Source organism: Diospyros lotus, chromosome 4 (assembly GCF_014633365.1).
Source record: "Diospyros lotus cultivar Yz01 chromosome 4, ASM1463336v1, whole genome shotgun sequence".
In the NCBI taxonomy this organism is placed as follows: Eukaryota; Viridiplantae; Streptophyta; class Magnoliopsida; order Ericales; family Ebenaceae; genus Diospyros; species Diospyros lotus.
Window position 1 is genome coordinate 39,758,015 of NC_068341.1, and position 17,964 is coordinate 39,775,978.

The window sequence follows — 17,964 nt, forward strand, 5'->3', positions numbered from 1 at the left end:
GAAAGAGAAGTAAAGAGGAAGAAGAATCCTGCATATTAAGCCAACGGAACGATCGAGGTCGAGTCGAGCAAAAGAGGTCGGTTAACAGATGGGGTGCCTGGGGAAGCGCCCATTCATCAAATAAAAGGCCACAAATCATTTGCTGTACCACACTGCAGAGGCTTAGCTTGGGCAGCATGATATGATGAAGAGCTTGTATTTTAATATTTATAGGAGAGGATCCCTTTTCCCAGCTAAAAATGTACACAACAACAACCACAAGAATTCATAAGAACAGGCAGAGATACATCATAACCAAAGTAGTAGTGGGCTTTTACACATATGAACTTCCCTCCAACCCTAACTCTAACTCCAACTCCAACAAACATATATGTGATAAATGAGGAATGTACTGTTTTATGAATATTATTGTCTTTTCCAACTTCTCAATTCGGACAGACCGGCTGATTCTCCGTGACTCCACAAAGCTATTCTCAGTCAACCCTTTTCCTTTTTTAACTTTTCACAATATGGAACATGCACATATGTTTTTCTTGGGAGCCTCGTCAACCTTCTTCTCTGTTCATGACAACCAAAAAAAAAAAAAAACATATTATAAACCAAAAAACCCAAAAAAGTTGCAGCATTCAGCAACCAGATCACAAAAACTGCATAGCAATACATCTTACAAACAAATTGCACTTTGATTACATTGTCTACTGACTTGGTAGATAGATAAAAACTCACTCAATCTATACCATTTGAAACAATTTTAAATAATAATAATAATGATAATAAACACTAGTCCAACCTTATTAAGGATAATCTCAGTTTTAATTGTTTTGTTTTGTACATCTGCACATCCAATACAATATCTTCATCTCAAGTGCAATCATATTCTGCCCATGTTAATATACTTAACTATTTAACATTTTTACCCAACATAACAAAGATGGTCTTGTAACCGTACAACAAAACTTTTCTAACTTCTTGAAGAGATTATACATTATACAATTGCATAAAATGTTGACCACACTTATCTACTTTAACTATTCCTTGATTCTATGCACAACACCCTCAATAGCAATTTCCTTCTTTTTTGACAATGAATTAAATATATTTAAAATGATTTTTAATAAGATAACTTTATCTTCAAATCTCACCAACACACCATCCACACTACTGTTTTCTGCTAAATTTACATTTCATATATATATATATATATATATATTCAATTTTCAATATGCTCAATTTGAAGTGTTCAAATTTACGGTGTTACTCCATAATGCAAGCTTATTATTCCCTTCTTCCTTGTCTCATCCACACAGACAATATAGTCTACAAAATAACAAACACCAGGTTACCTCTTCTTTCATGTACCATGTAAGTTCATGTTTCACAACAGTAAAGAGGTATTAGCTCAGTGAAGAAACTTCATATAATCCAACTGTAATTGAAAATGCCCCGTAGGAGTCATAACACACTTTTTTTTTCTTGATAATACGTCTTTAATAACCTGTATATAAGCAATTTTGGCTTCTTTTTTCTCTAGAACTCTTCACAAGATTTCTTTGAAGACTTTGTTATAGGTTATTTTATAATTCTATAAATATCATATACAACTCTTTCTATCTTTTTGTGAACCTTTTCATTAGACGTCCAAGTAAGTAATTGTCAGAACTCGATTCTGACAAGGAATTCTCTCGCAATTCATCCTGAATTGCGCGGGAATTGCAAATCAAGGAGAGGGAGAGAATATAGAGAAAAGAGAGAGGGAGTCGAGAGAGAATATAAAAGAGAGAAATGAGATTCAATTGTATTCAATTATGCCCGCTCCAACATCGTGTGTTGGCTTATGTACCCTCCTTAAGGAGTGGCACCAATATTTGAATTACATGCTACTAACTACCGAGCTTCCACATTCTTCTATCCTTCTAACTACCTGCCCCTTTTATTTACACTATTACCCTTCCCTTCTTCTAATAGGCTATTATACGGTTACCCTTGTCACGTGACAATTCCCCTCCCCTTGCAATTCTTCTTGTCTTCAAAAAGAGTTAAGAGTAGTCCTACCACCTTTGGGAATTGTTGGAGTAAGTCCGGTAAGTACTCCCATGTGTTATTCTCCAAGTGTAGGGTGGACCATCGCACTAGCACCTGTGTAAGGGGTAGGTTCTGTTTGTAGATCACTCTTTCGCCCACAATAGCTATAGGTTCAGCCACCTGTTGGATCTCTGGAATTGTCGGGGGTAGGGTAGCACTCACCGGACTACTGCCTGGAGAGGGTTTGAGCAGAGATACATGAAAAATTGGATGGATAGAGGTCTCTTCTAGTAACTGTAGTCTATACACCACCTTTCCCACCCAGGCTAGCACCTCATAAGGTTCATAAAACTTGGGACTGAGTTTAGTCACTACCTTTGAGGAGAGAATCTTTAATTGTGCTTGCCTGAGTTTCAAATATACCCGGTCCCCAACTGAGAAGGATCGTTCGCTCCTTTTCTTATCAGCATACTATTTCATCCGGTTTTGGGCACTTGCCCATTCCTTTTTTAGAGTTTGCATGACTTGCTGCTGCTGATCCAAATAGTCATCAACTATGGCCACCAAATTAGGATATCTCCACTAATGTGTAGTACTGGTGGTTTGTACCCGAATAGTGCCTCGAATGGAGTCATCTTTAGAATGAAATGGCGATTGCTGTTGTACCACCATTATGCCAAGGGTAGCCATTTGTGCCACCCCGTCGAGTGCACTAAGCACACGCACCGGAGATAGGTTTCAAGACACTGATTGACCCATTCTGTCTGTCCATTTGTTTCTGAGTGGTAGGCAGATGACATATGGAATTGTGTGCCCAGTGACCTCATTAGCTCCCTCCAAAGTAGGCTTGTGAAGACTTTGTCCCGATCTATCACAATGACTTGGGGCAATCCATGCAATTTACCCACCTGGCCTAGAAACACCCGTGCAACTTCTTGGGTCGTGAAGGGATGTGCTAGGCTTAGAAAGTGGCCGTACTTCATAAGTCTATCCACGACTACCAGTATGCAGTCCTTGCCCTTTGACTTGGGCAATGCTTCCACAAAGTCCATGTTGATGCTTGACCAAGACTGCTCCAACATAGGCAACGGTTGTAATAGCCCTATGGGTGGATATTCTCATGCTTACACCGGCTGCAAATATCAAAGCCCTTCACGTATTCTTGCACCGCCTTCTTCAGCCCCAGACAATAGAATAACTAATGGACTCTGTTGTAAGTACTCTGAACCCCTAAGTGGCCTCCCACAGGAGAATCATGTAGGGCTGTCAAGATCTTTCTTCGTAGCAACTCATCATCCCCAATCACCAATTTTTCTTTATACTTTAGCAGTCCATTCTTTAATGAATAGCCCATTCTGCTAGTTGGGTCTAGGGTCTAGAGTCAATTGCTCCATTAGCTCTCTAGTCCATTCTTCCTTCTCATAACTAGATGCCACTTCCAAATACCATTCGGGTACAATAGAAGTCATTGTCGTCGAAGTCCCCTCTTCCATGCAGCAGGAAAGGGCGTTTATTGCTTTGTTCTCATGTCCCTTCCTGTATTAGATAATATAACCACGACCCATTAGTTTAGACATACATTTCCTTTGGAGGTGTGTGTGGAGTTTCTGTTACAATAAGAACTTTAGACTTTCATGGTCCATTTGGATAATGACTTTACTCCCCTCCAAATAGTGTCTCCATTTCTCTACCACTATTAGAACAACCAGTAGTTCTTTCTCGTACACACTGAGGCCCCAGTGCTCGAGTGATAAAGCCTGACTGATAAAGGCCAACGGTCTACCCCCTAGTGCCAACATTGCTCCAACCCCATAATTGCAGGCATTGGTCTCTAATACAAACAACTGGTTGAAATCAAGGAGGCCGAATGTAGGAACCTCACTCATGGCCTTCTTCAGCCTATCAAAGGTGACTTCAGCTTCCTCACCCCAAAGGAACCCCTCCTTCAGCAACTCAGTTAATGGCTTACTGATGATGCTGTAATTTTTAACAAACCTTCTGTAACAGCCTGTAAGGCCCAAAAATCCCCGTAATGCCTTCACGTTCGTCGGCCTTGGCCAAGCAATCATTGTTGCCATCTTCTGAGGGTCCGTGCTCACTCTCTTTTCAGATATAATGTGGCCAAGATATTCCACCTGGGTCTATGCAAAGGCATATTTAGATTTCTTGATGAACAACTTATTGAATCTGAGGATTTGCAGAGTTGTCCTTAAGTGCTCTAGGTGCTTAGGAAAATTGGGGCTGTAAATTAGGATATCATCAAAGAAGACCAAAATGAATTGGCGTAGGTAAGGCTCAAATGTCTGGTTCATGAGGACTTGGAAGGTTGCAGGTGTGTTGGTCAATTCAAAGGGTATTACCAAGAATTAGTAGTGCTCTTGGTGGGTTCTAAAGGTTGTTTTATGGATATCTTGGGGGTTCATACAAATTTGATGATACCCTGAATAGAGGTCGAGTTTAGAGAAAACTTTGGCCCCATGTAATCCATCTAATAGGTCCTCGATGATGGGAATGGGGAACTTGTTCTTAATCGTAAGAGAGTTGAGTTAGCGGTAGTCAATACAAAACCGCCAACTGTCATCTTTCTTTTTTACTAAGAGTAGAGGGGAGGCATATGGGCTGATGCTAGGTCTTATAACTGATTGGTGTAACATTTCTTTTATCATGCGTTCGATCTCAGCCTTTTGTTTTGGGGGGTACCGATAAGAACGAATGTTAACTGGCTCGGCATTAGGTTTAAGGTTTATAGTATGGTCCAAAGGTCTAGGGGGTGGCAGAACCTTAGGCTCCTCAAACAAATCTTCAAATTCAACTAAGGGTGCGTTTGATAGAGATGAAAAATGAGAGTAGAATTTCAATTCTATGGAATTTCAATTCTCACCCCAACCGCTAGGAATTCCAATTCCTTGATTTCAAGAAAAATCTTCACTTTTTGAACTAAGATGGAATTCGAATTCCATGGAATTAAAAAGCTGTTTGATAGAATTTCCTGGAATTTAGATGGAAAATGAATTCCACCCTCATTTTCCACCCCTATCAAACGCACCCTAAGAGTACATCCAGTAAGTCCAATTGGTTTATCTCCCAGGGAATGGAGCCATTCCTCTTTTGAGTCCAGCATAAGTTTCCCACCATAGTCTGGTTCTTCCTCCTCCTGGTTAACTGCTTGTATCGAGAACAATTGAATCACCTGTGTCCACTTGTTTTTGAATAGCTTATGCAATCTCTTTCCTGAGATAAGCTTGCAAGTACCAACCGCTGCATTGCCCGTGATAGTCATTATTTTTCCCCCTTTCTCGAAAGTAACTTCCATTTTCTTGAAATCAAAGCAAATGGGGCTTACTTCTCTCATCCAGTCCACGCCCAAGACCATGTCACAGCCTCCTAATCTAAGAAGTCTTAAGTCAGCTTCGAAGACTTCTCCCTGCATCTACCAACAGAATCCCATACAGGCTGATTTGCAAATTACTTTTTGTCCATTCGCGATAGTGACGGACAACGGTTGAGTCCCTGTTAGTCTGCATTGAACCCTCTTAGCTACGCCTTCATCGAGGAAGCTATGTGTGCTTCCATTGTCAATGAGTATTGATAGGTCATTCTCCTATGCTTTACCATCTACTTTTATTATCTTACTTGTGGACACTCCCCTTAGAGCATGAAGGGAAATCTCCATTTTCTCATACTCTTCTTCTTTCTCTTGGTTATCTGTTGGGCTAACCTCTTCCTCCTCTTCCTATGTTCCTTCTAGTAGTAGTAATTGGCGTTTGCACTGATGACCCGGGGTGTACTTGTCCCCACATCTAAAGCAAAGCCTTGCCAACCTCCTCTGCTCCCTCAAATTGTCTCTGAATGATTGAGATGGAGCCGGGAAAGCTAACCCCTTGCTACTTTGTCCCCATGTTTCACCCTCCTTATTCCACCCCGATTACTCTGTTGCAGAGGCATCGCCTGCCATCCTTTGGTCACCCCCTTTTGCTTCTTTGTTAATGCCTCTACTGTAAACTCTTGCAAGTTAGCACACTCCGTGGCTGCTTGTACTGTTTTGGGTTGGAATATTTTCACAGTGGGGTGAATCTCCTCGTTTAAGCCGCTAATGAAACTTGACACGAAATATCCCTCGGTAAGGGTGGGATTGGAGATTAGCATGAGGGCCTTCAACTCCTCAAACCTCTTTTGGTAAGCTTGCACAAACCCCCCTTGTCTAAGCTTATTAAATTCTTCCACCACATCTAACATTCCTCTCTCCCCAAATCTCCCACATAACCCCTCCACGAATTCTTCCCAGGCGCACTGTTCCTTCACTCCCATCCAACCTTGATACTATGTGTCTCCTGCATCGTTAAGGTAGGCTGCAGCAATTATTACCTTCTGTTGTTCGGCCATATTGTAGAGGCTAAACACTCTCTCACATCGCCTCACCCACCACCTCAGGTTCTAGCCATCAAATAGTGGAATCTCCATTCAAGGAATAAGCGAGCCGATCTAGTTCGATCTGTGTGCCACGCTTAGCCTCCTAATTCCCGCATTTCCTCCATCATCGATTGCTCTATTTCCACTTCGGCAAATCCCTCTGATCTGGAATTACCTCTCTAGCCATTTAGGATCGATTTAGAGTGCTCCCTCGGAGGGAACTCAAGTTAGATGTGTACTTGAGTTTAGCGCGAGAGCATCAGCATAAACTGATACATGTGATCTTAGGGGGTTTGGTTTTGTTCTCTCATCAACTCCTCCAATCGAGCAGCCTGTGTTCTACTTTCCTCACGCCATACATTCACCGCTCGATCCTTCTTTCCACCAAATTTTCAAACATATTCATCCTATTTTGCATCACCGATACCGACGCCATCACCTGCTGGAGTTGCGCCTCCATCTGCTTCATCCGTGTTCCATCTGCCATGGTCTACCCAATCGCCCAAGAACTTGCTCTAATACCAAATTGTCATAACTCGATTCTGACAAGGAATTCTCTCGCAATTTTGGATGAATTGCGCGGGAATTCCGAATCAAGGAAAGGGAGAGAATACAGAGAAAAGAGAGAGGGAGTCGAGAGAGAATATAAAAGAGAGAAATGAGATTCAATTGTATTCAATCATGCCCACTCCAACAGCGTGTGTTGGCTTCTGTACCCTCCTCGAGGAGTGATGCCAATATTGGAGCGTGTGTTGGCTTATGTACCCTCCTCGAGGAGTGGCGCCAATATTTGAATTACATGCTACTAACTACCGAGCTTCTACATTCTTCTATCCTTCTAACTGCCTGTCCCTTTTATTTACACTATTACCCTTCTTCTAATAGAAGGCTATTACACAGTTACCCTTGTCACAAGACAATAATATCTTTCATTGTTGACCTATTAGACATAAAACTAAATTGGTTTTCAAAGACCTTAGTTTCTCTCTTTAATATTTGCTAAATCATTAGCTTCCAAAGTTTTATGATATGACTCATTAGCTTGATCTTTCTCCACTTTTCCAACATCCTGTTTCGTTTAATAGTTCTTTTTCCCATGTATTTTCATGCTTCTACCATTACAATAATCGATTTAATTGGTTTACCATTCTTCATTTTTCCACAACTTGCTTCAATACATTCGATATAGCATTTTTTTCCCTCAATGTTAAAATCATTTTAAACACATCTCATGCATTATATTTTTGATAGGCATTTCTTCTATTTTTTTATTTTCTTGTAACGTTGTATATCTACCATAACATTACCATCTCAATTATATTCATTTTTTTGTACCTATTGGTTGTTTGACTACCCTTTTTTTGGTGTCATACAACAAAACTGGTCTAAAAACCTTCCAATAACACACTTCTTTTTTGTGCTTAAAAGGAATTTCAGCATTGCATAAAATGATAAAAGCAATTCTCATTTTAACCATCCTACATTAGTTTTGTGAGTAACATCCTCAACAACTTTTTCATTTTTAAATACGTGATCCATGATATCTAAAGTTAATATTTTCTTAGAACGACAAATAATGGAAAAAGTACTGATCTTACTGACTTTTCACTTCATTTCTATTTTAGAACGTGTTTTTAATTTTTTCCAATAGCTTGATAAAACCTTTTTTTTATGGCTAGATTATTGCTTGTTTTGATCATTGGACCATCATCACCCTCTATCCAAATCCACCGTTAGAAGAAAGATGACGTGGGGATGACATCATCTGTCACATCATTGATTTAGATGAGGTAGCAAATACTAAAATTTAAAAACTATTTTTCTTCTCATGGCACAAAAAATTATAAATTTATATAAAAAAGTTCATACAAATGAAACTTTGATCAAATAAATTTTATACAAGAAAATTTTATATAAGCAATTTTTTTACTATTAGTTTGCATAGAAGGTTTTTATCCAGAAAACCACCAGATTTTCAATTCACTGAAAAGGTTGTGGCAAGATCTAGATCTATTCAATGACTATGAATGGAAATCTCCTGAAGACTACAACTACTACAAGAAGACGGTAGAAAACCACCGGATTTTCAAGTTCCTGGCTAGGCTCAACATCAAGTTTGATGAAGTTAGAGGTTGACTACTCAGTAAGCAACCCCTCCCACCTCTTAGTGAAGTGTTTCCTGAAGTCCAAAGGGAAGAAAGTCGGAGGCAGGTTATGCTTGGGAAAAAAACTGAGACACACTGAAACCTCGACAATGGTGGTTGATGCTAAGGTGCATAAGGTGAGCCAGCAGGAGAAACCTAAAGTTTGGTGCGATCATTGTAATAAACCCCATCATACACAGGAGACCTGTTGGGTTATCCATGGGAAACCAGAAAACTGAAAACCCAAGAACAGCGAGAAACCTGGTTGTACTTACCCTACTGCACATGAAGCTGAAACCAATTCATTCACCAAGGAGCAGATGGATCATCTTCTAAGGTTGCTGAAGTCCAATTCCTCATCTAGTATTCCTAGTGTGTCAGTTGCTCAAACAGGTAGTGATCCTATCATTCTATCTTGTTTTTCAAATTTCGCACCTTGGATTGTAGATTCAGGTGCATTTGATTATAAGACTAGTTCATCCCACTTATTTGATACTTATTCTACTTGTCCTGGAAATGAAAATGTCAGAATTGCTGATGATAATTTCTCATCTATTGCTGGAAAAGGCTCAATCAAAATTTCAGAGAATATCTACCTTAAATCTGTCCTTCATGTACCTTGGCAGTAACCTTTTATCTGTGAGTAAACTATCCGAAGAATCTAACTGCTATGTTATCTTTTACAAATCTCATTGTAAATTCCAGGACCAAAACTCTGGGAGAATGATTGGCAGTGCTAGGATGATAAATGGACTCTACTATTTTGATGGCAGCTCCTTCAGTAAAAAAATCTAGTGCTCAAGGTTTGAGTTTGAGCAGTGTTTGCTCCATTCCTCTTTACAATCAAATAATGCTTTGACATCGTAGACTAGGACATTCCATTTTTCAATATCTTAAAACATTTATTTCCTAGGTTGTTTAAAAATATGGATGTTTCTTTATTTCAATGTGAAAGCTTTAAGCTGCTACTTGTCTAAAAGTCATCGTTCTACGCATGTTGCAAAACCATATTGTGCCTCAAAACCTTTTTAATTGGTTCATAGTGATGTTTGGGGGTCCCTCTAAAGTCACAACTTTAATTGGCAAAAAATGGTTTGACACTTCCATTGATGATCATACACGATTGTGTTGGATTTTTTTGATGAGTGAAAAAACTGAAGTAGCAAGATTATTTAAAGATTTTTCTAACATGATTGAAAATCAATTCCAAACCAAAATTGGAATAACGGAATATTTCAATGAAGAATTGGAAAAAAATTTAAAGGAAAAAGAAACGAGATGCCCTGAAACAAAATAGAATTGCTGAACGAAAAACAAACATTTACTTGAAGTTGCTCTATTATGTTTTCAGCAAACTTACCAAAATATTTATGGGGTAAGGTAGCATTGACAGAAGCTTATTTGATTAATAGGATGCCTACTAGGATCTTAAAATATACAACTCCATTGGATTGTTTGAAACTTGTTTTTCCAGAATTTAAAATTTCAGGAGGTGTTCCTCTTAAGGTGTTTGGTTGCGCAGTTTATGTTCACATACCTGCTAAATTCAGGTCCAAACTAGACCCTAGGGCAGGAAAATGTGTTTTCATAGGGTATGCACCTAACAAAAAGGGGTACAAATGCTACAATCTGAAAACCAAAAAAATGCAAGTAAGGATGTGACCTTTGTTGAACATGAACCATTTTTTAAAAATTCTCCTCGGGGGAGAATGAGATAGGGGAAGATAATTTTTAGAGTGATATATCTCTACCCAATACAATTCTGGAATAGCCTGCAACAAATCAGGTTTTAGAGAAACAAAATGCTCCCAATCCCAGTCTATGTTTGCCAAATATCATTGATCCAGATTCAGGTGGAGGAATACTACAACAAAACCTGGATTCTGAACTTCAGATTTATACTAAAAGGAAAAATCATACAAAAAGAAAGGGGTCTTCCTATTACACTAGCACAAGGCCAATCCGAATCTCAAAGTGTGGGCCTAGGAATCTTCCAGGTAATTCCTTGATTCCAACTCCTACTTCTTCAAATTCTAATTCCATTCCTAATGAGCCCTCAGATCTTGACATCCCAATAGCTCAGGTATTCATTCCTGTACTAATCATCCCACTTCAAAATACTTGTCATATGAAAACCTCTAACAACCATAAAACTTTTACTGCTAAGAGCTCTCACCTATTTGTCCCAAGAAACATACAGGAAGCTCTAGATGATCAAAATTGGAAATCTGCAGTTTTGGAAGAGATGAATGCTCCAAGGAAAAATCATACTTGGGAGATAGTTGACCTACAAAGGGGTAAGAAAACAGTGGGATGCAAACTGATGTTTAATATAAAATGCAATACAGATGGAGGTATAGAAAGAAACGAGGCGAGACTAATGGCCAAGGGATTTACACAAATTTATGGAATTGATTACCATGAGACTTTCGTCCCTGTCGCAAAGTTAAATTCAATCAGAGTCTGGCTGTAAATTTCAACTGGTCTCTACACCAATTGGATGTGAAAAATGCCTTCTTGAATGGAGACTTGGAAGAGGAAGTATTTATGAGCTTGCCTCCTAGATTTGAAGAGAAATTTGGCAGCAGGAAAGCATGCAGGTTAAGGAAAACAATCACCCAAAGTATGGTTTGAATGCTTTGGAAAGGCTGTAAAAGGCCACGATTATTGCCAAAGTCAAATAGACCATACCTTGTTCTATAAGCATTCAAGAGAAGGTAAAATTGTTATCTTGATTGTTTATGTGGACGACATAATCCCAATTGGTAATGATGTAGCTAAAATGGAGAAGTTAAAAAAAGATCTTGTCAGTGACTTTGAAATTAAGAACATGGGCAAGCTAAAGTACTTTCTCGGAATGGATTTTGCTAGATCGAAAGAAGGTATTTTTGTTTGCTAACACAAATATATTCTTGATCTACTTGGTAAGACAAGTTTATTAGGTTACAAAGCAATGGAAACTCCAATTGAAGCCAACCTAAAGTTACAACCAGCCCAAGCTAAAAAGGTGGTCAATATGGAACAATATCAGCATCTAGTAGTTGGAAGGTTGATCTATTTATCTCATACGCGACTCAATACTTCCTTTGTTGTAAGCAAGGTGAGTCAATTTATGCATTCACAAGGTCCTGAACACTTTGAAGCTATGTACAACAGTGTTATTAAAGGTGCATCTAGGCGCAAGGTGCACCAAGGCACAATTTTGGTGCCTGGAAGGGTCCCAGGCAGGCAAATGCTAGCAAAGTGTGCAGGGGTGTGCCTAGGCCCTCAGGTGCAACCTTGGGCTTAGGCGCGCCTAGCTGTTTTTAATAAAATTTTGATTGTTTTATCTTTTAAATGTTTATTATTGTAACTTTTAATGGAATCCTAATAAGAAAAGGAAACTTTTCATATTCCAAGTAAATACTAATTGAAATTGGTATTTTATTTATTGTTGTATTTTTTAATAGAATCCAATCCTAAAAGGAAAAGGAAAGTTCTCAAATTCCAATTCCAATTATAACTAAACACTAATTGAAGATGGAGAGGAAGAGGGATATGATGAAGACGAAGAGGAAGAGGGATATGATATGGAAGAAGAGGATATTAGAGATGATGTTGCTAATGATGGGATTGACGATGAGGATGATTTTTAGATTATTTAAAAATTTATAATTAGTTAATCTTAATTAGGATTTAAGATCTACAAATTGTTTAAGAATTAATCTAAGTTTAGTTAAAGATTTTTCTTACAAATTCTTTTAACTTTTGTGATGTTTATATGTCGATTTATGAAATATGATTGGATGTGTTTTACTGGAATTTACAAGTATATAACTTGTTTTAATATTTTTCTTAGTTAGTATATGTTGAATTTTTTTTTTTTTTATAACATTCTTGTGAATATATTATTAGGAGTTAGGACCTATTTTATACCTTATTCTTCAACTAGAACATATATTTTTTCTTTTTTCTTTTTTGTTAGCATGCACATAGTTCAACTAGGCGCACTTCTTGACTTGTGCCTCAAGCTCCAAGACCCTTGTGCGCCTTAGTGCGCCTTGGGCCTTTAATAACATTGGCGTACAGAATCTTGAGGTACCTAAAGGGGACCCTTACAAAAGGGTTATTGTTTAAAAGACATGGGCATCTGCAGATTGAGGTCTATACTGATGCTGATTGGGCTGGCAATGTTGTTGACAAAAGATCAACCTCAAGTTAGTGTGCCTTTGTGGGAGGAAATCTTGTTACGTGGTGAAGTAAAAAACATAATGTGGTGGCACGAAGTAGTGCAAAAGTTGAGTTTAGGGCAGTTGCTCAAGGGATATGTGAGGGTATATGGATCAAAAGACTGCTGGAAGAATTGAAAGCATCTAAATCTCCTATGAAAATATATTGTGACAACAAAGCTGCAATCTCTATTGCCCACAACCCAGTTCTCCATGACAAAACCAAACATGTGCAAGTTGACAAACATTTTATCAAAGAAAAGCTTGACAACAAGCTGACTTGTATGCCTTACATTCCAACCAATGATGAAATAGTGGATATACTTACAAAGGGGCTACATAGAAGACAGTTCGACAAACTGATAAGCAATCTGGTCATGGAAGATATCTTTAGACCAGCTTGAGGGGGAGCGTGAAAAATCAAGAATGATTCAGCTCTCCACATGACCGAATCACTAGCTCTCTCTTTTATTCTGTGTTACTAAATATAGCTTGGTCTAATAGGAAATAGAACATGTATAACTGTAATTAGCGGTTTCCTACTCCTGTTGCTTCCTATTATTGTATAGATTTGTCATTAATGTAGATTCCTAATCTAGGACTAGAATATATGTATATAAATTGATGTACATACCAGTGATGAATATATACACACACACTCTTATTCGTACAGAAGCACATGCTAAAATTAAAACAAAGTGAAAATGTCAATAAATTTTTTTCATAATTTGTGCTTCTTAGAATGGTTTGATCTTCAAGCCTCACCACAATTTGAGTTAGTATTCATGCTTTTTGGGTCTCATCTACTAAAACAATTTCGTCTGTAAATAACATGTACCAAGCCATGAAGGCAAGCAATAGAAAAATCTAGCCAAAATAAGGGATTTAGTGCAAATCCTTGATACAATCTGACTTTAATTAAGAAACTTCTAGTATTTCTCCACAACTCCTAACACAAATTTTTATTTTGGGATACGTGTCTAATAACAAACACTATTTAACATATAGAAAGAAAGAAAACAGAAAACATTACATATTCTTGTTAAAATGGTAGCTAGGCTCAGTTGTCTTATCAATACCCTAAAACAAATTTAAAAGCTCTACGAAAAGAACTTTTGTCTCCTTAGTTAGGTTCGTCTCACATTCAACCATTGGAAACTTGTGCACATCACGTATTCTAGACATGTATAAAATGAAAATAATAATAAAAATTAGAGTCGCCATTTGGCATGTCAAACCAGTATCTAAAGTGTTCAAGTATTCATGTCCAACATGCATCAAACACAAGTACATCCCCCAAAATAAAGGGTTAGTGCTTACTACTTAGACATAAGAATGATAAAACAACCCACCAAGTGGAAGGGATAATACAATATAGAAAGAGCAAGCAGATGAAGAAAGGCAACAACTGATAACCAAAGGTGAGCCCAACTACCTAAGTCACAAAGGAGAATGCTTTCTTAGAAACGAATATGGACAAAGCCAGAAGCCCACAATGTGAAAAGGTTCAAGCAAGGGATTGAAGAGTTTACATGCCTAACCTGGTAATGTTGCCTCTAAATAGCATCACCCATCATTAGTGGATGACTCTTGACTGATGGGCAATCCAAGAAAAAGAAGAAGGGAAAGGCATCAAGAGGGTTAACACCCATTCCCCCCCCCCCCCCCCCCCCCCCCAAAAAAAAGAAATAAAAAGGAAAGAAACCCTCAAAAGAAATAAAAAGGAAAGAAAAACCTAGAAGTCCCTAATTAGTACCCGTTCTAATATTTTCAATTTGTCTTGTAACTAAGAAAAAATTAGATTTAACCATGTCTTTCATATTTTTGCTCCATCTTTCTTTTTTTTTTCTTTCTTGCTAATTATTTGAATAACAATGCTTTTGACAGATGAATTTTGACCATTACTAAGTAATGTATAGTAATCTAACGCTTGCAACATAATGAATTTTGACCACTAGTTACTTGATAAAATCAGTTATATTGTACAATAATCATAGTTTATTCATATAATACTGTAGTTGAATATTCCAGGTTCCAAAAGAAATACATAAAAAAGAAAATCTAATATAACAATTTGAGTCACTAAAATGTTAAAACATTTTTTAATATGATTTGAGTTATATTTTGGTGTATGTATAAACTATGGGTAAATTTCACAAACCACAGTTGAGGTTTGCCTAAATTGCACCTACCATCCATATTTTTGGAATTGACACGCACCTCTCCTGAGTTTTATGACCTTGAATTACTGTCCTCTGCCATTAACAAACAGCTATTAACTCTCTGTAAATTCCCAAAATGCAGAGAAAAACAAATTAACTCTCTATTTCAATGTAAATACAGAGAAAAACAAATAAAAAATAAAAAAATTACAATTAATGGTGGTCAGCCAGCCAACAGCTGACCACCACCACCATTGAACCTAGAAACAGATTTTCGAACCTTTCTGGGTACAATTCAAACCCAGAAGGTTCAAATCTACCTCATTTCTAGGTTTGAATCGAACCAAGAAATGGATTTGAATGATCAAATAGATTCAAACCCATTTCTAGGTCTTAATTGAACCCATAAATGAGTTTAAAGGAATTCAAACAAAGAGAGGGATAGAGACACTTACTGCCTGAATGGTCATCATGACGTTGTCTTGTCTTCACAGATATATATAGAAAGAGAGACAAAGAGACAGCCGGTGATGGGGTTTCTTCCTATCACTGATGAACCTACCGGGTATCCACTGCTGTGGAACCCATTTTCAGTTCCTCAATGTGTGCGCACGCGCGCGCGAGAGTGAGAGAGAGAGAGAGAGAGGGAGAGGGGATAATACTAAGGGTAAATGGTCATTTTTCATGCTATGTTATCAGTAAGGGAGGATGGTGCTATTTTTCAAAAGATGGGAGTAGTCAATGCAATGTAGGCAAATCTCAATGGTATCTGTGAAATTTACCCTATAAACTATTTGACATTTACAACATATATATTTTTTATGAGTCTCCATTGATGACTTTTTTTTTGTATGAGGACATTTACAATATGTTGAACACTGTTTGAAAACAATTATTTAATATAATAGTTATGAATATAGTACATTTTTCTTTTTGTCGAGTATAGTGCATGTTTTTCTTCTTTCAATACTAAAAAGTATGGTCATGAAAATAGAAATCTACATAACTCCTACTTTTAACAAGTTATGGAAACACTCTCTCATTGAATAATGATGGTAATTATTTATTAATAAATAAACACTTGTATGCTATAAGAATCTAGAGTGAGTACTTATGTAACCAATAAGATGTTTTGAGGGTTGGGGGGGATATATATTTGTATGCATCCCCACCCCCCACCCCCAAAAACAAAAAAGAAAAATCTTTTTTTTGGTATAGGTGGTTTCCACAACTCGAACCAATGACCTTGTCATTGAAGGGCAACCTTACCATTGCTAGCAAAGGTTGTCCTCACTACATATATAAGTAATGTCCTAAAGCTAGCTTGCAGCATTCCAACATAAATTACGGTGAAAAGATCACAGGTAGAGCTCCCTGACCCCATCAAACTAAGTGTTGTGCCAGCCACCAATAGAAGCAGAGGCTGCGGTGTTATTGACATTATCTCTATCTCCATACACACAAACACCACCAAAAAAAAAAAAAATCAAGGAAGGTGCAAATACCTTCAAGATACAGGTCCAAGTGCACTTCAAAACACTCAACTCTAGCCACTAAGCAACATATCTCCAGAAAACCTCACATGAGAGTTGCTCAAAGCATGCATGACTGCAACACAATCTGTGAATTCTTTAGGCCTACACCCGACCTTCCATATGAACATCAAGTTGCCATTGGAGATAAACTAATAAAGGTAGTGAGGGATAGAATAGCATGCTCTAATGGAGTACCATTTGGTTAACCAAAGAGTTCAAAGGCTGTTTTAGTATGTGCTTATAGCATCCTTGAGTGACCTACCACCAGTATTGTATTCTTTCCCTCTGATCTAGGCAATCCTTCCACAAAACCCATGGAAATCTGCTGCCACGCCTACTCTGAAATGTAGGTTGGAGTAGGCCCGGGTAAGGAACTTGCTCGTGTTTATAATGCTGGCAAATGGAACACTCCAGCACAAACTCGGTCACATCCTTCTTCAATCCCGGCTAGTGAAAGAGCTATCTGACCATGTTGTAAGTGACATTGATACCTGAATGTCCTCCAATGGGGGAGTCATGTAAGGATTGTAAAATCCTCCTTTTGAGTTGAGCATCATCTCCTATAACCAACTCCCCCTTTGTATCACAGCAGTCTAGCTTTTAAACTGTATCCTTTATATTAAGTTGGTCGAGCAGCCAATTGGGTCATAAGATCCTTTGCCCAAGGGGTTTGTTCATAGCTGTCTAGCACTTTTTCACCCAATCTGGCACCAAGGCTGAAACTACCCGACATTCCCCTCCCTCCTCCCTTCTTGACAGTGCATCAGCCACTATATTCTCCTTTCTTTTTCTGTATTGCATTGTGTAATCCAATCCCAACAGTTTGGTTACTCCTTTTTTTTGTAACTGAGTGTGCAACTTATGTTGCATTAAGAACTTGAGGCTCTCATGGTCCGTTTTTATCACGAATGGACTCCCTTCCAAATAATATCTCCACTTCTCCACTACCATGAGTACTGCGATTAATTCCTTGTCATGGATGCTCCAAAGTGTTTTGGGGCCAAGGCTTAGCAGAGAAAGGCTATTGGTTTTCCTTCTTGTACGAGCACGACGCCCACCCCCAACTCACAAGCATCTGTCTCTAATGTAAAGGGTTTAGAGAAGTCAAGTAAAGCTAGGATTGGAGCTTGTGTCATGGACTCTTTAAGGGTCCAAAATGCTGTCTCTGCCCTAGAATTCCATTCAAAACTATTCTTCTTGAGCAACTCAGTAAGGATTTTGCTGATAATCCCATAATTCTTGATAAATTTTCTGTAGTCCCTTGTCAATCCAAGGAATCCCTGCAGTTCCTTCACCGTTTGCGGTGTCGGCCATTCCACCATGGTTGCAATTTTTCTTGGATCGGTGTTGACTACGTGACCCAAATACTCTACCTTCTTCTCTGCAAAGGTACATTTAGACCTCTTCACAAACAATTGGTTAGATCTGAGAATTTGAAAGGCGGTTCGTAGGTGGCTCAAGTGCCAATCGAAATTAGGGTTGT

At 38.2% G+C, this 17,964-nt stretch overlaps 1 protein-coding gene across 1 annotated transcript in view; it reads right to left on the bottom strand.

The window, feature by feature from the left end:
• Positions 1-182: 182 nt before the first annotated feature.
• The window catches only part of LOC127799370 (membrane-anchored ubiquitin-fold protein 4), a 50,555-nt gene continuing 32,773 nt past the window's right edge, over positions 183-17,964 (bottom strand). Inside the window, exon 4 of the mRNA XM_052333353.1 lies at positions 183-558. Within this exon, the coding sequence (XP_052189313.1) occupies positions 503-558 (56 nt within the window). The 3' untranslated portion in view covers positions 183-502. The remainder of the gene's footprint in view (positions 559-17,964) is intronic.